The 27,381-nt window shown below is 40.5% G+C and overlaps 1 protein-coding gene across 1 annotated transcript in view; it reads left to right on the plus strand.

The window, feature by feature from the left end:
• Nucleotides 1–25,630, plus strand: part of LOC309552947 (olfactory receptor 1496-like) — a gene marked incomplete at both ends in the record, with an annotated part of 95,693 nt that extends 70,063 nt beyond the window's left edge. Inside the window, one exon of the mRNA XM_082253853.1 lies at nt 24,923–25,630. Within this exon, the coding sequence (XP_082109979.1) occupies nt 24,923–25,630 (708 nt within the window). The remainder of the gene's footprint in view (nt 1–24,922) is intronic.
• Nucleotides 25,631–27,381: the final 1,751 nt, after the last annotated feature.

The raw sequence follows: 27,381 nt of genomic DNA on the forward strand, positions 1-27,381 counted from the left end.
GTTTATTTATCTTATATCTGTTGTTGGTATAGCGATATTAATCAACTATATCAGAATTACTAAATAAGCTTAATTTACGACTATTAAAATATATGGACGTTCTATATCCGGGTCGTAACTTCCTGTTTACAAATTGCTATACAATCCACATTATACACTAACAATAAGCAATTGATATATACAATATAAACTAATAAGGATAAAATATTTAAATGTCCTAGAGCTATTTAGATTTTCTTGGGACTAGTATTTATATTATGCTATATTACGTATATAAATAATATTAAATAATTAGCATTGTTATTAATAATTATAATTTATTAGAGGTTACCATGAATTTTAAAATTCTAAAACCAACTTTTATTATTGATTATGTTAAAACATAAATTGTATATTAAAATATTAAAACAAAAGATGGGAGGCAAAAATATGATTAACTATTATTATATTAATTGAGGAGGGTTCTATTGGAGCATAAAGGTTATTTGGTTTTAATTTATTATTATTAAATTTACCATGGAGGAGGGCATAATAAATATTATTATTTTCAAACTATTTAAAATCATATTAATTTTTTATAAATATAAAAATATATAATAAACCTTTTTCCTATAAGATATTTTAAAGGAGGATAAAAAGATAATTTTTTAAAACAATAATTTTTACAGGAGGATACAAGTTATTTTTAATCAGTAATTTTTCATAAATATTCTACCAATCTGATAAAAAGCAGTTCACATCTACATCCACGTTCAAACCTTTAGGCTGGAGTGTTTCCAACCGATGGATCCATTGTGTTTCGTTTTGTGACACTGCTTGCTTTAAGTTGCCACCCCTCCAATGGGGTTCAATTTTATCAATTGCGCAAAAGGATAATAGAGTGGGATTACTTTGGTGGACCAGTTTAAAATGGTGGGAAAGACTGTGGTTTTTAAAACCTTTTCTAATGTTTGAGACATGTTCCCTCAGTCTTATCCTCAACTCTCTGGTGGTCCTACCAACATACTGTAACCCACAAGGGCATGAGAGGAGGTATGTCACATGCGTGGATGCACAGGTAATAAATTTTTTTATTTGGTATGTTTTACCGTTAAAAGCGGATTTAAAAGTAGTGTGCTTTCTTTTTCTGAATTTTGAGGTCCTGCATATCATGCACCTGCCACAGCTAAAATATCCATCCTGATCCCAGAAGGTACCTATTTTAGTGGACGGGTTGACTACATTGTGGGCTAGCTGCAGTCTTAATGTTTTGGGTTTCGTGTATATAAACTGTGGCTTGGATGGAAGGAGAGTTTTAAGAACATTATCTTTTAATAGAAGGTGCCAGTGCTTTTTTAAAATCTTTTCCATTTGTGCATGTTGTCTTGAGAAGCTGGTAAGAAAGGCCATACTATAATCTTTATTTTCTTTTTTTCTCTTTTTGAATAAATCCTTTCGTTTAATATTTTTGACTTTATTTTTAGTGTTTTCAAGATCTTTTCTTCTGTATCCTTTTTCTTCGAATTTTTTAATGATTAAGTCGGCTTGTTCTTCATAATCGCTTTCTTTATCACAATTTCTCCTAATCCTCATTAGCTGGCTGTTGGGTATTGTGTTTAGCCACCTAGGATGGTGGCAACTGCCTATGGGAATGTAGCCATTGGCATCTACTTCTTTAAAGTGAGTCTTAGTGCAGAGTCTATTAAAATCCTTAAAAATACTCAAATCTAAAAAGTTAATACTTTCGGAGCTGCTGGTGTGGGAAAAAGAGATATCATAGTGGTTATTACTCATAAAATTTAAAAATTGGTTTAATGAGTCCTGGGTACCTCTCCAAATAATAAAAATATCATCTATGTATCTCTTGTAGCTAATAAGTTCTTTTGGTCTGTTTTTAAAAATTTGCTCACTTTCCCACTTCCGCATAAAAATATTAGCTATTGAGGGAGCATATTTTGCTCCCATCGCTACTCCTTTCTTTTGTCTGAAATATTTTTTCTCATGCCAAAAATAATTATGGCTCATTGCGAGGTCCAATCCTTGTAGTAAAAATTCTTTTTGTTTGGTTTTTATTTCGGTTTGGTCTAAGGCCCATTTGGCAGCTTTCAATGCGTGTTCCTGTTTTATATTTGTATACAGGGAATTGACATCTACTCCCACAAGAATGTCATTCTCCTCTATTTTAATATCTCTAATGATCTCCATTAAGTGTTTACTATCACGCAAGTAGGCCTGGCCATCCTGTGCCAACGGCTGGAAAAAACAATCCAGGTATTCACCCAAACGTGACAAAAGGGAGTTCACCCCACTAACAATGGGCCTGCCGGGCGGATGTTCCTTGTTCTTATGAATCTTTGGTAGTTGATATATTACTGGTACTTTTGGCGCATCTGGTACCAAGTATCTACTTTCTTTCTTATTTATAATATTTTCTTTCTTTGCCCATTTTATTAATCTCGTTAATTTCGCTTTATATTTCTTGGTAGGGTTCTCCTTTAGTTTTTCATAAATGTCATGATCATTAACCAATCGGTTAAGTTCATCTAAATAATCTTTTTTATTCAAAATTACAAGGCCGCCCCCCTTGTCTGCGGCTCTAATTACTATATCTTTTCTTTTTTCCAAGGATTTGAGGCCTCTTTCTATGTCTTCTTTTTTTCTTGAATTTTTTATTTTCAGACTTTCCAGATCATTCTCCACCATAGTTTTAAAAACATCTAAAAACTGGTTATTTAAAATTTTCGGGTTAAAAACAGACTTGTTTCTTAATTGTGTATATAAAAACTCTCCTGTAGGTGTAATTTCTTCTTTCTTTTTACCTGCGTAATACTTTTTTATATTTAATTTCCTCACAAATTTTTGAATATCGATATACGTGTCGAACTTGTTTAGATTTTTTTCAGGTGCATATTTTAATCCCAGACTTAAGACTTTTAATTCATCTTCGGTAAAAGTGGCACTGCTTAGATTAAAAATTCCATCCGTTAGTTTGTTCTTTTTCTTTTTCTGCCCTCCTCTGCATCCTCTATTTCTTCTTCTCTTTCCTCCCTGGTATATTGTGTTTGCTCCATCTGGGTCCATGGTCTCCATTCGTCCCTCCTGTCCAGATAGTAAGGATTTCCTCCTCCTCCTCTGTAGTTGGGGGCTCCTCTTCCTCTCCATGGGGGTCTGCCTGATCCCCTCCTCTGAAAATCCCCCCTGTAATTGTTATAACCATAGTTGCCTCTGTCTCCTCTAAATCCTCCATTATTCTGTGGGCGTCTTGCTCCGCGATGTCCTCTAAAATTATTAGCATTATTATACCCATATGGTTGGGGGTATTGTTGTTGTTGGGGATAGTGTTGTTGAGGGGTTTCATCCCTTAATGCTGTAAATCTGTTGTTGGTTGGAACATTATATTGTGGGGTATATGGTTCAGATCTATTAAAGGGGGTATGATTAGGGTTCTGAAACCTCTCTTCAGTATACCCCCCATTCTCATTGGGGTCCACTCTAGGAGTCATTGCTAGGGGATAGGGGAAGCCTCTTTCAGGAGATGATTCTCTTGAGGTTCCCTCTTGTGGAGTGACCTCATCTTGCCATTTGTAGATTTTATTAGACTTATAGTCGTTGGAGTCTCTCATGTATTTTTTCATTTTTTTCTTTTGTGTGTCTCTATCTATTTTTTCCACAAATTCCTGTACATTTTTCATTTTTTCTTTTATTTCAGTTGTTTCTTCTAAATTGGCAAATTTTGCCTTAATGCCATTAATGTTGGCCTCCAACAATTTTAATTTTTTCGTTTTTCTGGAGATGAGTAGCTCTAGTAATTTTCTCTCCATGAGATTGAAAAAACTGAACCACTCCTCCTCCAGAGCTTTATCCGTAAGGCCGTCATTAGGGGCTAGATCCCATCTTAATCTCCTGGGGGTCATCCCATCTTTTACATATTTATTTAATGTGAAGATGTCCCACCAGGTTCTAACCTGTTTATCCATATAGTTTTTTAACAATTTGAAATCCTGGTTCATGGTCTGACCGATATTGCTAGATGAAAAAAATTCATCTTTTGTTTTAATATTTTAATATACAATTTATGTTTTAACATAATCAATAATAAAAGTTGGTTTTAGAATTTTAAAATTCATGGTAACCTCTAATAAATTATAATTATTAATAACAATGCTAATTATTTAATATTATTTATATACGTATAATATAGCATAATATAAATACTAGTCCCAAGAAAATCTAAATAGCTCTAGGACATTTAAATATTTTATCCTTATTAGTTTATATTGTATATATCAATTGCTTATTGTTAGTGTATAATGTGGATTGTATAGCAATTTGTAAACAGGAAGTTACGACCCGGATATAGAACGTCCATATATTTTAATAGTCGTAAATTAAGCTTATTTAGTAATTCTGATATAGTTAATTAATATCGCTATACCAACAACAGATATAAGATAAATAAACTTAAGGAAATTAAAGTCCTGTTCCTAAACAAATCCGGATATGATGTAGGTGAGGCTACGATATAAAGAGCCTCTGTCAACAGGAAGTGATGTCCTTTGAAGACGCTGTGTGTGACGGCGAAACGCGTTGACGCACTTCCGGTTGCGGACGTAACGTCATTTCCGGTTGGGAACTTCCTGTATGTGGAACGCACGCTACGAGTGGCGCCACTCGCTTTGTTTGATACATGCTTTTTTAACCTTTTTATCCTGTAAGTATTGAATCGCTTTTTGGGGAAATAAAATATACCTACGTACTTCACGATGTATGGCCCTTTTTTCTTTTAATGGTGATATCGGAGACGATTTCAATTTGGAGGTCACATCGGAGGAACCCCACATCAGATCCTGGGCAAATGTGCAATAATACCAAGGGCTTTTTTACAATCGCAATCCGGTGAGTGGGGAACCAAGAGGGCACCTTCACCTTATAAGCAACTTTATTCACTTGGCACTTTGGCACCTATTGGATCATCAATAAGGACTTTTTTTCACCAAATTATTTATTTATGCACTTTAATCTTCTCACTTGAAAACTATACTTAATTTTTTAATTTTTTAATTTTTTAGTTTATTATGCACTTTATATAATTATTGCAGTTATTTTATGCACTTAGTGTGATTGATACATTATATTATGATTTCTTGTATGATATAGATTGGTTCTATCATAATTTTATAATTTTATATCTTCACTAAATCATTGCTAGCGCTGCATAAATTTGTTTTATTCATTTATTCTAAGATTTTTCTTAGTGTTTGCAGCAGCTGCACACTTTCACAGTTTATCACCATAATTTATCACTATTGTGCAGCGCGGGTTTAAATTTGTTTTTTCATTTATTTGGTCCACATGGAACCACCACCAGCAGCTCACATGGAAATTTTTAATTTTGTAACAAATAAAAAACTTGATGCAGATGAATTTTTTTCATCTAGCAATATCGGTCAGACCATGAACCAGGATTTCAAATTGTTAAAAAACTATATGGATAAACAGGTTAGAACCTGGTGGGACATCTTCACATTAAATAAATATGTAAAAGATGGGATGACCCCCAGGAGATTAAGATGGGATCTAGCCCCTAATGAGGGCCTTACGGATAAAGCTCTGGAGGAGGAGTGGTTCAGTTTTTTCAATCTCATGGAGAGAAAATTACTAGAGCTACTCATCTCCAGAGAAACTAAAAAATTAAAATTGTTGGAGGCCAACATTAATGGCATTAAGGCAAAATTTGCCAATTTAGAAGAAACAACTGAAATAAAAGAAAAAATGAAAAATGTACAGGAATTTGTGGAAAAAATAGATAGAGACACACAAAAGAAAAAAATGAAAAAATACATGAGAGAATCCAACGACTATAAGTCTAATAAAATCTACAAATGGCAAGATGAGGTCACTCCACAAGAGGGAACCTCAAGAGAATCATCTCCTGAAAGAGGCTTCCCCTATCCCCTAGCAATGACTCCTAGAGTGGACCCCAATGAGAATGGGGGGTATACTGAAGAGAGGTTTCAGAACCCTAATCATACCCCCTTTAATAGATCTGAACCATATACCCCACAATATAATGTTCCAACCAACAACAGATTTACAGCATTAAGGGATGAAACCCCTCAACAACACTATCCCCAACAACAACAATACCCCCAACCATATGGGTATAATAATGCTAATAATTTTAGAGGACATCGCGGAGCAAGACGCCCACAGAATAATGGAGGATTTAGAGGAGGCAGAGGCAACTATGGTTATAACTAGTGTTGAGCGAACACGGACTGTATTATTCGTGTTCGTACCGAATAATTGGATTTTTTTTACCCGAACACGGACACGGACACTTTACTGTATGTTCGGGTAAAAATCCGTGTTCGGTCGTTTTATTTCCGGGTTTTGCATGCTTTGGCGCTCTTTTCATGGCGGGCTTTCAACAGCCAATCAACAATCGTTTAACTGGTGTGCCTTAAGCCATCCCAGCCATGCCTGCAAATGTCTTAGTAGCTGTGATTGGCCGTCTGAAGCATGTGACCAAGTCTTTATAAGTTCGAGGCAGCCGCCGCAGCAGCGTCATTCTGCTGCTTAGCTAAGGGACAGAGCACACATCAATGTGCTGGCTGCTGATTAGGGAAAGATAGGCAGGAAAAAACCATTTGTGTCCGGATAGAATTGAGGGACAGGTCGGAGTGTTTAGGCAGGGCGAGTTGTAGGCATTTTAGGGATAGAGTCTGCTGAATTATAGGGTCAGTGTCTTCTACAAACTACAATCGATATTGCTGTGTGGGGGGTGGGGTGAATCTGCACTCAATCCTGATCTACGATCTCTTCTCAATCCTGTTAGGGACAGAGTCTGCTGAATTTTAGGGAAACTGTGTTCTACAAACTACAATCGATATTGCTGTGTGGTGTGGGATTGGAGATAGGCAGGTGTCAGTGATCCACATCCATTTTTCTGTGTGTGAGCTGCAGTGAACACAATCTTTTTGGGCTGCAGTGAACACAATCTTTTTGGGCTGCAGTGAACACAATCTTTTTGGGGTGCAGTGAACAAAATCTTTTTGGGGTGCAGTGAACACAATCCTTTTTGGTGTGCAGTGAACACAATCTTTGTGGGGTGCAGTGAACAAAATCCTTTGTGGGGTGCAGTGAACACAATCTTTTTGAGGTGCAGTGAACAAAATCCTTTTTGGGGTGCAGTGAACAACATCCTTTTTGGGGTGCAGTGAACACAATCTTTTTGGGGTGCAGTGAACAAAATCCTTTGTGGGGTGCAGTGAACACAATCTTTTTGGGGTGCAGTGAACACAATCTTTTTGGGGTGGAGTGAACAACATCCTTTTTGGGGTGCAGTGAACAAAATCCTTTTTGGGGTGCAGTGAACAAAATCATTTTTGGGGTGCAGTGAACACAATCTTTTTGGGGTGCAGTGAACACAATCTTTGTGGGGTGCAGTGAACACAATCTTTTTGGGGTGGAGTGAACAACATCCTTTTTGGGGTGCAGTGAACAACATCCTTTTTGGGGTGCAGTGAACACAATCTTTTTGGGGTGCAGTGAACACAATCTTTGTGGGGTACAGTGAACAGAATCTTTGTGGGGTGCAGTGAACACAATCTTTGGGGGGTACAGTGAACACAATCTTTTTGGGGTGCAGTGAACACAATCTTTGTGGGGTGCAGTGAACACAATCTTTTTGGGGTGGAGTGAACAAAATCATTTTTGGGGTGCAGTGAACAACATCCTTTTTGGGGTGCAGTGATCAAAATCCTTTTTGGGGTGCAGTGAACACAATCTTTTTGGGGTGCAGTGAACAAAATCCTTTGTGGGGTGCAGTGAACAGAATCTTTGTGGGGTGCAGTGAACACAATCTTTGGGGGGGTACAGTGAACACAATCTTTTTGGGGTGCAGTGAACACAATCTTTGTGGGGTACAGTGAACAGAATCTTTGTGGAGTGCAGTGAACACAATCTTTGGGGGGTACAGTGAACACAATCTTTTTGGGGTGCAGTGAACACAATCTTTGGGGGGTACAGTGAACACAATCTTTTTGGGGTGCAGTGAACACAATCTTTGTGGGGTGCAGTGAACACAATCTTTGGGGGGGTACAGTGAACACAATCTTTTTGGGGTGCAGTGAACAACATCCTTTTAGGGTGCAGTGAACACAATCTTTGTGGGGTGCAGTGAACAACATCCTTTTAGGGTGCAGTGAACACAATCTTTGTGGGGTACAGTGAACAGAATCTTTGTGGGGTGCAGTGAACACAATCTTTGGGGGGTACAGTGAACACAATCTTTGTGAGGTGCAGTGAACACAATCTTTGTGGGGTGCAGTGAACACAATCATTGTGGGGTGCAGTGAACTCAATCTTTGTGGGGTACAGTGAACACAATCTCATACTTCTGAAGATTTGAGGGTGCTGCCTGTTCCATACTCCCCCTACTCCTCATCTAGCCTTTTAGGGGTACAAACAATAGTAATTGGGGCCTAGTGTGGTTGTGTACGTGTGATATACATACACTTTTTTTGGATCATATTTTCTATTCCGCTATTTAATCAAAAACCTTTGGGGATCAGTTAAATTGGGGGATAGTCTGTGTTGGTACGTGTGAGAGAGATCCACCTTTCCAAGTTGTTGGGGTTCATCTCATACTTCTGAAGGTTTGAGGGTGCTGCCTGTTCCATACTCCCCCTACTCCTAGCCTTTTAGGGGTACAAACAATAGTAATTGGGGCCTAGTGTGGTTGTGTACGTGTGATATACATACACTTTTTTTGGATCATATTTTCTATTCCGCTATTTAATCAAAAACCTTTGGGGATCAGTTAAATTGGGGGATAGTCTGTGTTGGTACGTGTGAGAGAGATCCACCTTTCCAAGTTGTTGGGGTTCATCTCATACTTCTGAAGGTTTGAGGGTGCTGCCTGTTCCATACTCCCCCTACTCCTAGCCTTTTAGGGGTACAAACAATAGTAATTGGGGCCTAGTGTGGTTGTGTACGTGTGATATACATACACTTTTTTTGGATCATATTTTCTATTCCGCTATTTAATCAAAAACCTTTGGGGATCAGTTAAATTGAGGGATAGTCTGTGTTGGTACGTGTGAGAGAGATCCACCTTTCCAAGTTGTTGGGGTTCATCTCATACTTCTGAAGGTTTGAGGGTGCTGCCTGTTCCATACCCCCCCTACTCCTCATCTAGCCTTTTAGGGGTACAAACAATAGTAATTGGGGCCTAGTGTGGTTGTGTACGTGTGATATACATACACTTTTTTTGGATCATATTTTCTATTCCGCTATTTAATCAAAAACCTTTGGGGATCAGTTAAATTGGGGGATAGTCTGTGTTGGTACGTGTGAGAGAGATCCACCTTTCCAAGTTGTTGGGGTTCATCTCATACTTCTGAAGGTTTGAGGGTGCTGCCTGTTCCATACCCCCCCCTACTCCTCATCTAGCCTTTTAGGGGTACAAACAATAGTAATTGGGGCCTAGTGTGGTTGTGTACGTGTGATATACATACACTTTTTTTGGATCATATTTTCTATTCCGCTATTTAATCAAAAAACCTTTGGGGATCAGTTAAATTGGGGGATAGTCTGTGTTGGTACGTGTGAGAGAGATCCACCTTTCCAAGTTGTTGGGGTTCATCTCATACTTCTGAAGGTTTGAGGGTGCTGCCTGTTCCATACTCCCCCTACTCCTCATCTAGCCTTTTAGGGGTACAAACAATAGTAATTGGGGCCTAGTGTGGTTGTGTACGTGTGATATACATACACTTTTTTTGGATCATATTTTCTATTCCGCTATTTAATCAAAAACCTTTGGGGATCAGTTAAATTGGGGGATAGTCTGTGTTGGTACGTGTGAGAGAGATCCACCTTTCCAAGTTGTTGGGGTTCATCTCATACTTCTGAAGGTTTGAGGGTGCTGCCTGTTCCATACTCCCCCTACTCCTAGCCTTTTAGGGGTACAAACAATAGTAATTGGGGCCTAGTGTGGTTGTGTACGTGTGATATACATACACTTTTTTTGGATCATATTTTCTATTCCGCTATTTAATCAAAAACCTTTGGGGATCAGTTAAATTGGGGGATAGTCTGTGTTGGTACGTGTGAGAGAGATCCACCTTTCCAAGTTGTTGGGGTTCATCTCATACTTCTGAAGGTTTGAGGGTGCTGCCTGTTCCATACTCCCCCTACTCCTCATCTAGCCTTTTAGGGGTACAAACAATAGTAATTGGGGCCCAGTGTGGTTGTGTACGTGTGATATACATACACTTTTTTTGGATCATATTTTCTATTCCGCTATTTAATCAAAAACCTTTGGGGATCAGTTAAATTGGGGGATAGTCTGTGTTGGTACGTGTGAGAGAGATCCACCTTTCCAAGTTGTTGGGGTTCATCTCATACTTCTGAAGGTTTGAGGGTGCTGCCTGTTCCATACCCCCCCTACTCCTCATCTAGCCTTTTAGGGGTACAAACAATAGTAATTGGGGCCTAGTGTGGTTGTGTACGTGTGATATACATACACTTTTTTTGGATCATATTTTCTATTCCGCTATTTAATCAAAAACCTTTGGGGATCAGTTAAATTGGGGGATAGTCTGTGTTGGTACGTGTGAGAGAGATCCACCTTTCCAAGTTGTTGGGGTTCATCTCATACTTCTGAAGGTTTGAGGGTGCTGCCTGTTCCATACTCCCCCTACTCCTAGCCTTTTAGGGGTACAAACAATAGTAATTGGGGCCTAGTGTGGTTGTGTACGTGTGATATACATACACTTTTTTTGGATCATATTTTCTATTCCGCTATTTAATCAAAAACCTTTGGGGATCAGTTAAATTGGGGGATAGTCTGTGTTGGTACGTGTGAGAGAGATCCACCTTTCCAAGTTGTTGGGGTTCATCTCATACTTCTGAAGGTTTGAGGGTGCTGCCTGTTCCATACTCCCCCTACTCCTCATCTAGCCTTTTAGGGGTACAAACAATAGTAATTGGGGCCCAGTGTGGTTGTGTACGTGTGATATACATACACTTTTTTTGGATCATATTTTCTATTCCGCTATTTAATCAAAAACCTTTGGGGATCAGTTAAATTGGGGGATAGTCTGTGTTGGTACGTGTGAGAGAGATCCACCTTTCCAAGTTGTTGGGGTTCATCTCATACTTCTGAAGGTTTGAGGGTGCTGCCTGTTCCATACCCCCCCTACTCCTCATCTAGCCTTTTAGGGGTACAAACAATAGTAATTGGGGCCTAGTGTGGTTGTGTACGTGTGATATACATACACTTTTTTTGGATCATATTTTCTATTCCGCTATTTAATCAAAAACCTTTGGGGATCAGTTAAATTGGGGGATAGTCTGTGTTGGTACGTGTGAGAGAGATCCACCTTTCCAAGTTGTTGGGGTTCATCTCATACTTCTGAAGGTTTGAGGGTGCTGCCTGTTCCATACCCCCCCTACTCCTCATCTAGCCTTTTAGGGGTACAAACAATAGTAATTGGGGCCTAGTGTGGTTGTGTACGTGTGATATACATACACTTTTTTTGGATCATATTTTCTATTCCGCTATTTAATCAAAAACCTTTGGGGATCAGTTAAATTGGGGGATAGTCTGTGTTGGTACGTGTGAGAGAGATCCACCTTTCCAAGTTGTTGGGGTTCATCTCATACTTCTGAAGGTTTGAGGGTGCTGCCTGTTCCATACTCCCCCTACTCCTAGCCTTTTAGGGGTACAAACAATAGTAATTGGGGCCTAGTGTGGTTGTGTACGTGTGATATACATACACTTTTTTTGGATCATATTTTCTATTCCGCTATTTAATCAAAAACCTTTGGGGATCAGTTAAATTGGGGGATAGTCTGTGTTGGTACGTGTGAGAGAGATCCACCTTTCCAAGTTGTTGGGGTTCATCTCATACTTCTGAAGGTTTGAGGGTGCTGCCTGTTCCATACTCCCCCTACTCCTAGCCTTTTAGGGGTACAAACAATAGTAATTGGGGCCTAGTGTGGTTGTGTACGTGTGATATACATACACTTTTTTTGGATCATATTTTCTATTCCGCTATTTAATCAAAAACCTTTGGGGATCAGTTAAATTGGGGGATAGTCTGTGTTGGTACGTGTGAGAGAGATCCACCTTTCCAAGTTGTTGGGGTTCATCTCATACTTCTGAAGGTTTGAGGGTGCTGCCTGTTCCATACTCCCCCTACTCCTAGCCTTTTAGGGGTACAAACAATAGTAATTGGGGCCTAGTGTGGTTGTGTACGTGTGATATACATACACTTTTTTTGGATCATATTTTCTATTCCGCTATTTAATCAAAAACCTTTGGGGATCAGTTAAATTGGGGGATAGTCTGTGTTGGTACGTGTGAGAGAGATCCACCTTTCCAAGTTGTTGGGGTTCATCTCATACTTCTGAAGGTTTGAGGGTGCTGACTGTTCCATACTCCCCCTACTCCTCATCTAGCCTTTTAGGGGTACAAACAATAGTAATTGGGGCCCAGTGTGGTTGTGTACGTGTGATATACATACACTTTTTTTGGATCATATTTTCTATTCCGCTATTTAATCAAAAACCTTTGGGGATCAGTTAAATTGGGGGATAGTCTGTGTTGGTACGTGTGAGAGAGATCCACCTTTCCAAGTTTTTGGGGTTCATCTCATACTACTGAAGATTTGAGGGTGCTGCCTGTTCCATACTCCTCCTCCTACTGCTCAACCATCCTTTTAGGGGTACAAACAATAGTAGTTGGGGCCTAGTGTGGTGGTGTACGTGCGAGATACATACACTTTCTTTTTGATCATATTTTCTATTCCGCTATTCAATTAAAACCTTTGGGGATCAATTCAATTGCGAGATAGTCTGTGTCGGTACGTGTGAGATCTACCTTTCCAAGTTGTTGGGGTTCATCTCATACTTCTGAAGATTTGAGGGTGCTGCCTGTTCCATACTCCTGCTCCTACTGCTCAACCATCCTTTTAGGGGTACAAACAATAGTAATTGGGGCCTAGTGTGGTTGTGTACGTGCGAGATACATACACTTTTTTTGATCATATTTCCTATTCCGCTATTCAATAAAAACCTTTGAGGATCAATTGAATTGCGGGATAGTCTGTGTCGGTACGTGTGAGATCCACCTTTCCAAGTTGTTGGGGTTCATCTCATACTTCTGAAGGTTTGAGGGTGCTGCCTGTTCCATACTCCCCCTACTCCTCATCTAGCCTTTTAGGGGTACAAACAATAGTAATTGGGGCCCAGTGTGGTTGTGTACGTGTGATATACATACACTTTTTTTGGATCATATTTTCTATTCCGCTATTTAATCAAAAACCTTTGGGGATCAGTTAAATTGGGGGATAGTCTGTGTTGGTACGTGTGAGAGAGATCCACCTTTCCAAGTTTTTGGGGTTCATCTCATACTACTGAAGATTTGAGGGTGCTGCCTGTTCCATACTCCTCCTCCTACTGCTCAACCATCCTTTTAGGGGTACAAACAATAGTAGTTGGGGCCTAGTGTGGTGGTGTACGTGCGAGATACATACACTTTCTTTTTGATCATATTTTCTATTCCGCTATTCAATTAAAACCTTTGGGGATCAATTCAATTGCGAGATAGTCTGTGTCGGTACGTGTGAGATCCACCTTTCCAAGTTGTTGGGGTTCATCTCATACTTCTGAAGATTTGAGGGTGCTGCCTGTTCCATACTCCTGCTCCTACTGCTCAACCATCCTTTTAGGGGTACAAACAATAGTAATTGGGGCCTAGTGTGGTTGTGTACGTGCGAGATACATACACTTTTTTTGATCATATTTCCTATTCCGCTATTCAATAAAAACCTTTGAGGATCAATTGAATTGCGGGATAGTCTGTGTCGGTACGTGTGAGATCCACCTTTCCAAGTTTTTGGGGTTCATCTCATACTTCTGAAGATTTGAGGGTGCTGCCTGTTCCATACTCCTCCTCCTACTCCTCATCCATCCTTTTAGGGGTACAAACAATAGTAATTGGGGCCTAGTGTGGTTGTGTACGTGCGAGATACATACACTTTTTTTGATCATATTTCCTATTCCGCTATTCAATAAAAACCTTTGAGGATCAATTGAATTGCGGGATAGTCTGTGTCGGTACGTGTGAGATCCACCTTTCCAAGTTTTTGGGGTTCATCTCATACTTCTGAAGATTTGAGGGTGCTGCCTGTTCCATACTCCTCCTACTCCTCATCCATCCTTTTAGGGGTAGAAACAATAGTAATTGGGGCCTAGTGTGGTTTTGTACGTGCGAGATACATACACTTTTTTGGATCATATTTCCTATTCCGCTATTCAATAAAAACCTTTCTAGGGCAAGATCTTAAATTACAGAAATATGAGGAGACCGTCAAATAAGGGCCGTGGCCTGGGTCGTGGTGCTGCTGGTAGAGCTCCTGTTGCAAGGAGAGGACGTGGTCGATCTGTGCCAGCTACACGCACAAGTGAAACACCTTCCTCAAGTGTGAGTAGGCGACAGAACCTGCATCAGTATTTGGTAGGGCATCAAACGCCCCTAGAAGTGATGAGGCCAGAACAAGTTGAGGCGATAGTAGATTGGTTTGCTGCTGACAGTGCCTCCAGTTCCTTCACATTGTCTCCCACCCAGTCTACTGCAGAAAGGTCATAGTTGGCACCTGCAGCCAATGTCCAACCGTCTTTCACCTCACCCCCTTGCAAATCAGGCCAGCAGTCTGAGCCCCAAGCCATACAGCAGTCTCTTATTCTTTTTGAGGACTCTGTCAGCAGGGTTTCCCAGGGCCATCCACCTAGCCCTGCCCCAGAAGTGGAAGAGATTGAGTGCAGCGATGCCCAACCACTTATTTCTCAAGATGAGTACATGCAAGGATCATCGCAGCACGTCTCCGATGATGACGAAACGCAGGTGCCAACTGCTGCGGCGTTCAGCATTGTGGAGACCGACAAGGAGGGCAGGGGTGAAGACTGGGTGGAAGATGATGTGGAGGACGATGAGGTCCTCGACCCCACATGGAATGAACGTCATGCAGGTGACCTGAGTAGTTTGGAGGAAGAGGCGGTGGTCGCACAGAGCCACCAGCACAGCAGAAGAGGGAGCAGGGTGCAGAAGCGGAGCGGCCGTGCCCTAGACACTACGCCCGCTACTGCCCAACGCAGCAAGGGAACGAGCGCACCAAAGTCAGCTCAAAGGAGTTCTCTAGCGTGGAAGTTCTTTAGAAAATGTGCTGATGACAGGACACGAGTGGTTTGCACCCTGTGCAATCAGAGCTTGAAGCGAGGCATAAACCTTCTCAACCTGAGCACAACCTGCATGATCAGGCATCTAAGTGCAAAGCACGAGCTGCAGTGGAGTACACACCTTCAAAACCAAGAAACGTCTCTGGCTCATCCTGCTTCCTCTTCTGCTGCAGTCTCGGCCGCTCCAGCCACATCTGTAGTGACACCGGCACCTGCCACCCCGCAAACAGACGATCTGTCAGCAACACCACCACCTGGGTCACCAACAACCATCTCCACAATGTCCCATGGAAGCGTTCAGCTTTCCATCTCCCAAACACTTGAGAGGAAGAGGAAGTACCCCCCTACCCACCCGCGATCCCTGGCCCTGAATGCCAGCATTTCAAAATTATTGGCCTTTGAAATGCTGTCATTCCGTCTGGTGGAGACGCACAGTTTTAAAAACCTTATGTCGGTGGCTGTCCCACAGTACGTCGTGCCCAGCCGCCACTACTTTTCCAGGCAAGCCATCCCTTCCCTGCACAACCAAGTGGGGGAAAATATCAGGTGTGCACTGCGCAACGCCATCTGTGCCAAGGTCCACCTAACTACGGATACGTGGACCAGTAAGCACGGTCAGGGGCGTTATATCTCCCTAACGGCACACTGGGTAAATGCAGTGGCGGATGGGCCTGAGGCGGATAGCAATTTGGCGCATGTCCTTCCACCACCGAGGATTGCAGGGCGCTTCAGTTTGCCTCCTGTTCCTAACTCCTCCTACTCCGCTTCCTCATCCTCTACCGCCTCCTCATCCGGACAGCGTAACACCTTCACCACCAACTTCAGCACGGCCAGGGGTAAACGACAGCAGGCAGTTTTACAACTTGCCTGTTTGGGGGACAAACCACACACCGCGCAGGAGTTGTGGAGGAGCATGGAACAGCAGACAAATGAGTGGTTGCTGCCAGCGAGCCTCAAGCCCGGCCTGGTGGTGTGCGATAACGGGCGAAATCTCATAGCAGCTCTGGGCCTAGCCGGTTTGACGCACATCCCTTGCCTGGTGCATGTGCTGAATTTGGTGGTGCAGAGGTTCCTTAAAAACTACCCCGATATGTCAGAGCTGCTGCAGAAAGTGCGGGCCGTTTGTGCGCACTTTCGGCGTTCTCACCCTGCTGCTGCTCGCCTGGCAGCGCTGCAGCGTAACTTCGGCCTTCCCGCTCACCGCCTCATATGTGACGTGCCCACAAGGTGGAACTCCACCTTGCACATGCTGGAAAGACTGTGCGAGCAGCAGCAGGCCATAGTGGAGTTTCAGCTGCAGCACGCACGCGTGAGTCGCTCTGCGGAACAGCACCACTTCACCACCAATAACTGGGCCTCCATGCGAGACCTGTGTGCCTTGTTGCGCTGTTTTGAGTACTCCACCAACATGGCCAGTGGCAATGACGCCGTTCTCAGCTTAACTATCCCACTTCTATGCCTCCTTGAAAAAACAATTCGGGCGATGATGGAAGAGGATGTGGCACAGGATGAGGAGGAGGAGGAGGATGAAGAAGTAACATTTCCAAGGCTTTCAGGGCAGTCATTCGCAAGGGGCTCCGAGGGTGGGTTCCTGCACACGCAAACGCCAGGGACGCAATTGTCCAGCAGGGGCACAGTTCTGGAGGATGAGGAGGATGAGGAGGAGGAGGAGCTGGAGGAGGAGATAGAACCATGTTCACAGCAGGGTGGCACCCAGGCCAGCTCATGGCCATCACTGGTGCGTGGCTGGGGGGATACAGAGGACACGGACGATACACCTCCCACAGAGGACAGCCTTTCGTTGCCTCTGGGCAGCCTGGCACACATGAGCGATTACATGCTGCAGTGTCTCCACAACGACCGCCGAGTTGCCCACATTCTAACTTGTGCTGATTACTGGGTGGCCACGCTGCTGGATCCCCGTTACAAGGACAACGTACCGTCCTTAATTCACTCACTGGAGCGCGATCGCAAGATGCGCGAGTACAAGCGCACGCTGGTAGACGCCATGCTGCTGGCATTCCCATCTGACAGCGGGGCCACAGTGGAAGCACAAGGCAGAGGAGGAGGAGGAGGAGGTCGCCAACGCAACCAGGGCACCGCCAGCACCTCAGAAGGCAGGGTTAGCATGGCCGAAATGTGGAAAAGCTTTGTCAGCACGCCACAACAAACAGCAGCACCAGCAGCTCAGATGGAACGTCTTAGCAGGAGGCAGCATTTTACCAACATGGTGGAGCAGTATGTGTGCACATGCCTACATGTAGTGAATGACGGGTCTGCCCCCTTCAACTTCTGGGTCTCCAAATTGGGCACATGGCCTGAGCTTGCCCTTTACGCCTTGGAGGTGCTGGCGTGCCCTGCAGCCAGTGTATTATCTGAACGGGTATTTAGCACGGCTGGGGGCGTTATAACAGACAAGCGCAGCCGCCTGTCCAGAGACAATGTGGACAAGCTCACGTTCATTAAAATGAACCAGGCATGGATCCCACGGGACTTTTCCGTACCTTATGCAGAATAGCAATGGATACCGACCTTACCCACCCATTGTTCCATTTTTGCTCTTTCTCACTCTTTTGGGGTGTACCCTCATTTAAAATTTTTGAAAAGAAGCAGTGTTGGCTACCTCGTCCTCCTCCTCAGGGCCAGATTAATGTAGGGGCTATTGGAGCTGCAGCTCCAGGCCCCTACCTTTTATATAGGCCCCGGGTTGGCCATATTCACTGTTACCGCTCTTCTGTCACTTGTAAACACAGAAGTCTGGCTTCTATGCTCGCTTCCCCAGGCAGCACCCTCAGAACCTCCCCACACAGCGTGAAGGCCGGACAAGGAGGGACAGTTGGCGATGCATGGATGTGTTTATGGGCTTCAGAGACAGAATCCCATGTTGAATTAGGCATGCATGGCTGCACCCTTCCTCCTCTGGGTGCATGGCAAGGCACGGCCCTTAAGGCCCTTCAAAATCCTCAGCACCAAGCCCATGATGCTGTTAATCCGGCCCTGGTCCTCCTCCACCGCCGCTTCCACCTACACCGCCCATAGGTGTGCGCAGCCTATTGCATTAAGGTGTGCACCCCAAAGTTGAAATACACATGCATGTGTTTGCCAGCAGGGAGAGTAATGTATCGGGGCCATGTACCTGTAGGCAAGGAGAAATAGAGCAGAGCAGGTCCCAGGGAGATCTTTCCCATCTCCTCACTGGCAATGCTATGTGCCCTAGGTGATTAGGGTGTGCCCAGGCACACCCAGCACACCCTGTGCGCACGCCTATGTCACCGCCACATCCACCACCACCTCAACCTCCCTCCTACTCCATATGGGCCTCGTCCTTCAGAGATGAAGAAGAACATTGTTTTATTTTTCTGTTTTTTTTTGTTGTTTTAAGTTATTTCCCTATCCACATTTGTTTGCAGAGCACTTGCCATGCTCTTAATTACGTTTTGCTGCCATTTGCAGCACTCTAGCCCTTTCCTTTGGTGTTTTAGAGCCATTTTAGTGCCTTAAAGTTCGGGTCCCCATTGACTTCAATGGGGTTCGGTGTCCGGGAAAAGTTCGGTAAAAGTCCGGGACACGGACCCGGACTTTTTTTTAAAGTTCGGCCGAACCCGTCGAACACGGACATCTAGGTGTCCGCTCAACCCTAGTTATAACAATTACAGGGGGGATTTTCAGAGGAGGGGATCAGGCAGACCCCCATGGAGAGGAAGAGGAGCCCCCAACTACAGAGGAGGAGGAGGAAATCCTTACTATCTGGACAGGAGGGACGAATGGAGACCATGGACCCAGATGGAGCAAACACAATATACCAGGGAGGAAAGAGAAGAAGAAATAGAGGATGCAGAGGAGGGCAGAAAAAGAAAAAGAACAAACTAACGGATGGAATTTTTAATCTAAGCAGTGCCACTTTTACCGAAGATGAATTAAAAGTCTTAAGTCTGGGATTAAAATATGCACCTGAAAAAAATCTAAACAAGTTCGACACGTATATCGATATTCAAAAATTTGTGAGGAAATTAAATATAAAAAAGTATTACGCAGGTAAAAAGAAAGAAGAAATTACACCTACAGGAGAGTTTTTATATACACAATTAAGAAACAAGTCTGTTTTTAACCCGAAAATTTTAAATAACCAGTTTTTAGATGTTTTTAAAACTATGGTGGAGAATGATCTGGAAAGTCTGAAAATAAAAAATTCAAGAAAAAAAGAAGACATAGAAAGAGGCCTCAAATCCTTGGAAAAAAGAAAAGATATAGTAATTAGAGCCGCAGACAAGGGGGGCGGCCTTGTAATTTTGAATAAAAAAGATTATTTAGATGAACTTAACCGATTGGTTAATGATCATGACATTTATGAAAAACTAAAGGAGAACCCTACCAAGAAATATAAAGCGAAATTAACGAGATTAATAAAATGGGCAAAGAAAGAAAATATTATAAATAAGAAAGAAAGCAGATACTTGGTACCAGATGCGCCAAAAGTACCAGTAATATATCAACTACCAAAGATTCATAAGAACAAGGAACATCCGCCCGGCAGGCCCATTGTTAGTGGGGTGAACTCCCTTTTGTCACGTTTGGGTGAATACCTGGATTGTTTTTTCCAGCCGTTGGCACAGGATGGCCAGGCCTACTTGCGTGATAGTAAACACTTAATGGAGATCATTAGAGATATTAAAATAGAGGAGAATGACATTCTTGTGGGAGTAGATGTCAATTCCCTGTATACAAATATAAAACAGGAACACGCATTGAAAGCTGCCAAATGGGCCTTAGACCAAACCGAAATAAAAACCAAACAAAAAGAATTTTTACTACAAGGATTGGACCTCGCAATGAGCCATAATTATTTTTGGCATGAGAAAAAATATTTCAGACAAAAGAAAGGAGTAGCGATGGGAGCAAAATATGCTCCCTCAATAGCTAATATTTTTATGCGGAAGTGGGAAAGTGAGCAAATTTTTAAAAACAGACCAAAAGAACTTATTAGCTACAAGAGATACATAGATGATATTTTTATTATTTGGAGAGGTACCCAGGACTCATTAAACCAATTTTTAAATTTTATGAGTAATAACCACTATGATATCTCTTTTTCCCACACCAGCAGCTCCGAAAGTATTAACTTTTTAGATTTGAGTATTTTTAAGGATTTTAATAGACTCTGCACTAAGACTCACTTTAAAGAAGTAGATGCCAATGGCTACATTCCCATAGGCAGTTGCCACCATCCTAGGTGGCTAAACACAATACCCAACAGCCAGCTAATGAGGATTAGGAGAAATTGTGATAAAGAAAGCGATTATGAAGAACAAGCCGACTTAATCATTAAAAAATTCGAAGAAAAAGGATACAGAAGAAAAGATCTTGAAAACACTAAAAATAAAGTCAAAAATATTAAACGAAAGGATTTATTCAAAAAGAGAAAAAAAGGAAATAAAGATTATAGTATGGCCTTTCTTACCAGCTTCTCAAGACAACATGCACAAATGGAAAAGATTTTAAAAAAGCACTGGCACCTTCTATTAAAAGATAATGTTCTTAAAACTCTCCTTCCATCCAAGCCACAGTTTATATACACGAAACCCAAAACATTAAGACTGCAGCTAGCCCACAATGTAGTCAACCCGCCCACTAAAATAGGTACCTTCTGGGATCAGGATGGATATTTTAGCTGTGGCAGGTGCATGATATGCAGGACCTCAAAATTCAGAAAAAGAAAGCACACTACTTTTAAATCCGCTTTTAACGGTAAAACATACCAAATAAAAAAATTTATTACCTGTGCATCCACGCATGTGACATACCTCCTCTCATGCCCTTGTGGGTTACAGTATGTTGGTAGGACCACCAGAGAGTTGAGGATAAGACTGAGGGAACATGTCTCAAACATTAGAAAAGGTTTTAAAAACCACAGTCTTTCCCACCATTTTAAACTGGTCCACCAAAGTAATCCCACTCTATTATCCTTTTGCGCAATTGATAAAATTGAACCCCATTGGAGGGGTGGCAACTTAAAGCAAGCAGTGTCACAAAACGAAACACAATGGATCCATCGGTTGGAAACACTCCAGCCTAAAGGTTTGAACGTGGATGTAGATGTGAACTGCTTTTTATCAGATTGGTAGAATATTTATGAAAAATTACTGATTAAAAATAACTTGTATCCTCCTGTAAAAATTATTGTTTTAAAAAATTATCTTTTTATCCTCCTTTAAAATATCTTATAGGAAAAAGGTTTATTATATATTTTTATATTTATAAAAAATTAATATGATTTTAAATAGTTTGAAAATAATAATATTTATTATGCCCTCCTCCATGGTAAATTTAATAATAATAAATTAAAACCAAATAACCTTTATGCTCCAATAGAACCCTCCTCAATTAATATAATAATAGTTAATCATATTTTTGCCTCCCATCTTTTGTTTTAATATTTTAATATACAATTTATGTTTTAACATAATCAATAATAAAAGTTGGTTTTAGAATTTTAAAATTCATGGTAACCTCTAATAAATTATAATTATTAATAACAATGCTAATTATTTAATATTATTTATATACGTAATATAGCATAATATAAATACTAGTCCCAAGAAAATCTAAATAGCTCTAGGACATTTAAATATTTTATCCTTATTAGTTTATATTGTATATATCAATTGCTTATTGTTAGTGTATAATGTGGATTGTATAGCAATTTGTAAACAGGAAGTTACGACCCGGATATAGAACGTCCATATATTTTAATAGTCGTAAATTAAGCTTATTTAGTAATTCTGATATAGTTGATTAATATCGCTATACCAACAACAGATATAAGATAAATAAACTTAAGGAAATTAAAGTCCTGTTCCTAAACAAATCCGGATAGGATGTAGGTGAGGCTACGATATAAAGAGCCTCTGTCAACAGGAAGTGATGTCCTTTGAAGACGCTGTGTGTGACGGCGAAACGCGTTGACGCACTTCCGGTTGCGGACGTAACGTCATTTCCGGTTGGGAACTTCCTGTATGTGGAACGCACGCTACGAGTGGCGCCACTCGCTTTGTTTGATACATGCTTTTTTAACCTTTTTATCCTGTAAGTATTGAATCGCTTTTTGGGGAAATAAAATATACCTACGTACTTCACGATGTATGGCCCTTTTTTCTTTTAATGGTGATATCGGAGACGATTTCAATTTGGAGGTCACATCGGAGGAACCCCACATCAGATCCTGGGCAAATGTGCAATAATACCAAGGGCTTTTTTACAATCGCAATCCGGTGAGTGGGGAACCAAGAGGGCACCTTCACCTTATAAGCAACTTTATTCACTTGGCACTTTGGCACCTATTGGATCATCAATAAGGACTTTTTTTCACCAAATTATTTATTTATGCACTTTAATCTTCTCACTTGAAAACTATACTTAATTTTTTAATTTTTTAATTTTTTAGTTTATTATGCACTTTATATAATTATTGCAGTTATTTTATGCACTTAGTGTGATTGATACATTATATTATGATTTCTTGTATGATATAGATTGGTTCTATCATAATTTTATAATTTTATATCTTCACTAAATCATTGCTAGCGCTGCATAAATTTGTTTTATTCATTTATTCTAAGATTTTTCTTAGTGTTTGCAGCAGCTGCACACTTTCACAGTTTATCACCATAATTTATCACTATTGTGCAGCGCGGGTTTAAATTTGTTTTTTCAACAGAGGCATATTGTTACAGAACTGAAATTAGTCATCACGTCAGTAACTCTACCCTTATCAGACAGCTACTGTAAGCTAATGAAGTTTTTAACTGAATTGGATCTGAAAAGAAAGTTGTGCTGCATTCCTTGCTAACCAGTAGTGCTGTGTAAATTATTTGTCATGCATTTAAAGTAATTATAAAGTTTTTTTTTTTTTTTTTTTAATAACAAGCATGCTATACTTACCTCCGCTGTGCAGTTGGTTTTGCACAGAGCAGCCCAGATCCTGCTCTTCTCGTTTCACTCATTGCTGCTCCTGGCCCCTCCCTCCTGCCGAGTGTCCCCATCGCAAGCAGCTTGCGATGGGGGCACCTGAGCTGAGCTGCAGCTATATGTGTCCATTCAGACACGGAGCTCCCATACACATCTGCAAAATGGGTCCGCATCCGTTCCAAAATTTAGCGGAACGTTTACAGGCCCATTGATTTTCAATTTCAGTCTGAAAAATTAGGCATTCACAGGATAAAGAAGTAAGTGTCGGCCAGTACAGGCCCCAAAAATTAGCCAACAGGCATTCACCTGACAGCAAAGAACTTTGTATTCTGTGGCTGGAGGTACATTAGGTATTCACAGGATACATAAGTAAGTGTCGCCCATTACAGACCCCAAAAATTAGCCCACAGGCTTTCACCTGACAGCAAATAACTTTGTATTCTGTGGCTGGAGGTGCATTAGGCATTCACAGGATATATAAGTGTCGGCCATTAAAGGCCCCAAAAATTAGGCATTCAACGGACATAAAAGGCCTTTTATGCCGCTGTATTTACCAAAGACAGGGACCATGAATTGTTATGGGTGGTGGCGTACTTTATCTGGGTACTGTCGTCAGACTGCTGAAGTATCCTGAGTAATCAGAACAAAGATAATTTATAAAGCAAGCATCTATTGCCTCATAGATTTAAAAAAAAAAAAAATATATATATATATATATATATATATATATATATATATATAAATTTCACATAACTGAACAATTAAGCCTTTAAATACTGTAATAAGATTTTTCCACATTTTACATGAATATTTATTAAATGTAAAAAAAATGCTGCAATCCATTTTTTAAGGCTTTCTCTTCCAGACGTTATACTAAACATTTTTGGCAAACATTTTCTAAAACTGAAAATTGTGTTTGTGTCTAACTCTCATTTTGTCTCTCTCTCTCTCTCTCTCTATCTATTTGGTTCAAATCAACTTCACTTGCCAGACAAAGCTACTTCACAAAATAAAAATAAAATTGACTCTAATTACTTTTTATTTATATTTTTGACTTAAAAAATCTCTAGGCACATCTAGACATATTCCCTATATAGCAAAATCCCATGAAAATATCACAAATTGGTCAAGATACCCAGAGGTATCATGCAATTTGCTTGACGTACTTATAAAAGCAGAAGTATCCTGAGTAATCAGAACAAAGATCATTTACAAAGCAAGGAACTATTGCCTCGTAGATTTTAAAATTTTTTTATATATATATATATATATATATATATATATATATATATATATATATATATTTTTTTTTTAAGTCTTAAAATTTCTCTTCCAGACATTATACTAAACATTTTTGGAAAACACTTTCTAAAACTGAAAATTATGTGTGTGTCTAACTCTCATTTTGTCTCTCCCTCTCTATCTATTTGGTTCAAATCAACTTCAATAGCCAGACAAAGCTACTTCAGAAACTGTCAAGGCCATGGAAGGCAAAAATATGACTAGAATAACAATGGTTTGTCTATTAGGATTTAGGACCCCTGAAGGCGTAACATTGGTAATGTTTTTTCTTTTCATTTTGATTTATTGCGTGACAATATGTGGAAACCTTCTAATCATCACACTGGTGGCCTACAGCAAATCCATTCATTCTCCCATGTACTTCTTCCTATCCCAGCTGTCTATATCAGATATCCTACTAATAACTGATGTTCTTCCTAACATGCTTCAGTCTGCTTTGGTGAAAGAGGTGTATATATCACTTTCAGATTGCATCGCCCAGTTTTATTTCTTTGCCATTTCAGGAACTCTAGAGAGTCTTCTTCTAACAGCGATGTCCTACGACAGATACCTGGCTATCTGTAAACCATTGCATTATAATTCAATAATGACTTACAAGCTTTGCTGGATATTGATTGCCATCAGTTGGGCTTTAAGCATTTTAATTGTCTTGAATCATACTTTAACCATATCCAAATTACAATTTTGTGGTGCCAATGTTATTGACCACTTTTTTTGTGATCTTGGTCCTATTCTAGAACTTTCTTGCACTGATACGGTCATTGTTCAACTGGAGGCAACAACATCAAGTACTATTCTTATTGTCATCCCATTCTTTATCATTGTTGCATCTTATATTTATATTATAATTACAATTTTTGAAATCCCATCTATTACCGGAAGACAGAAGATTTTCTCAACATGCAGCTCCCACCTGACTGTTGTTTCCATCTACTATGGTACTTTAGCTTGTGTTTATTTGGTTCCTAGTAAAGGAGGTTCATGGAATATCACTAAATTTCTTTCATTACTGTACACTGTAGTCACTCCATTGATAAACCCAATTATATACAGCCTGCGAAACAAAGACTTTAAAACAATTATGAAGAAAATATTTATTCAGGGAAGAGCTGCTGTTAAGGTACTGTACACTTGGTAAATTAATTTGGAAAGTATAATTTATTACATTTTTTTTTATGACAACTAGGTGTGGCAAAAATATTGCTTTCTAACCTTTTTTTCAGACATATAAAGCAGTATTTGAGCAAAAGTCCCACACTTGAAGTATCCCCACACCGAGGATAAGAACAAATTCTGGGATGGTAATCTACATATAGCCATGCTCTGTGTGAAAATAAATTGTTAAACTGGCAACTTTTGTTTTCATTTTATAATTTTCAAAACATCTCTGGCAAAAAATGAATTTTAAAAATACTCATTATGCCTCTTATAAAATATACGATGGTGTCTGCTTTCCTAAAGGTGGTCATTTTTGAAGTGTTTGTATTGTCCTTACACTTCAGGCTCCAAAAATGTAATAATCAGTTAATAAATGAGATGCATAGTTTATTTATTTATTTATTTATTTTTTCCAAAAGTTTTTATTGAAGAAACAAGTTAAGGTAGAGTACAAAAAAAAGCCAATGGTAACAACATGGCAAGCAAGATTTAGTATAACAGCAGTGTTTCAACATAAAGAAAATTGTGTTTATCAGAATATGGAGATAAATTGCGTAACATGCATATTGCGTCAAAACATATCTTGACTACGTATTGTTACTGGTGTAGTTGATGTGAACTATGAGAAAACATAGAACTGTGCTGTTTGTTACAATAACTAAGAGAATGCGACCCTCCAGACTTAAAGGTGTATTAAGTCTCAAATTAAGTGTGTCTTAATTAGCAGGGTGATGTCTTATCTAATAAGGAAGGGTTATCGATGCAGCAGAGGGAGCTGTCAGATGTTAGAGGGGCTAGGACAGCTTAGTTATGAAAGGTAATGAGGGAGGGATATGTGACTAGCACAGAACCCGGGAAAAGAGGGGAAGAGTGGGGCAGAGGAGAGAAGGAAGAGGGAAAAAAAAAGGGGGGGGGGAATATTAACTTCTCCTGAATGTTCAGTTTGCACAGGAAGTAGCAGATGAAATTGTGGAGATAACGAAAAGATTCATGTGTCTATTTATCCTGGATTACGGGTCATGTATTTTTTATATTCTCCCAAAGATCGAAAGTTAATCCAGTCACACCAAGTATTAATGAATTTATTGGGATTATCATGAGCTGTAGAAATTAGTTCCTCCATCTCGGCAATCTTGTTTATCTGTTTAAACCAGTCAGAGATGGATGGGGTATTGGGGGAACTCCATAATCTGGGTATGCAGAGCTTGGCAGCATTTATCATAGTCATTGGAAGTGATTTGAGGTATAACGGTGAGTGTGATCGGTGATGGAGCAAGAACTGTGCAGGGTGAGGATCTAACACGTAAGAAGTTATTTGCGTAATGCGACTAGTGATCATATTCCAGAAAGGCATAGTTTATGCCTCATGGAAGCCTGAAGGTTCTCCTTGGGTTTTGGGTTCCCCAATGTGGCTAGTCAGCAAAACAGTCTCATACATGTGGCATCCTCAAACTGGAGGAATAGCAGAATGCACTTTGGGGTGTAGTTCTAAGAATGCCAATGCTGCGTGTGAGACGTAAACTTAGTAAAATGATAACTTAGATAATAGATGATAACTTGCGTGCGCAAGTGCCGAGTGGCCACAGGGGGAACCAATCAGCGGGTCCGGCGGATGCAATGTCCTCCAGGCATCCGCAATCTCTCCCCATGGAGACAGAATGGCGTTCTGCCAAAGTAAACATGGCACACCGCTGTTCTGTCAGTGATGAACACAGGGATCCTGTGTTGATC

This window comes from Pelophylax lessonae (assembly GCF_965119305.1).
Source record: "Pelophylax lessonae genome assembly, chromosome: 4".
In the NCBI taxonomy this organism is placed as follows: domain Eukaryota; kingdom Metazoa; phylum Chordata; class Amphibia; order Anura; family Ranidae; genus Pelophylax; species Pelophylax lessonae.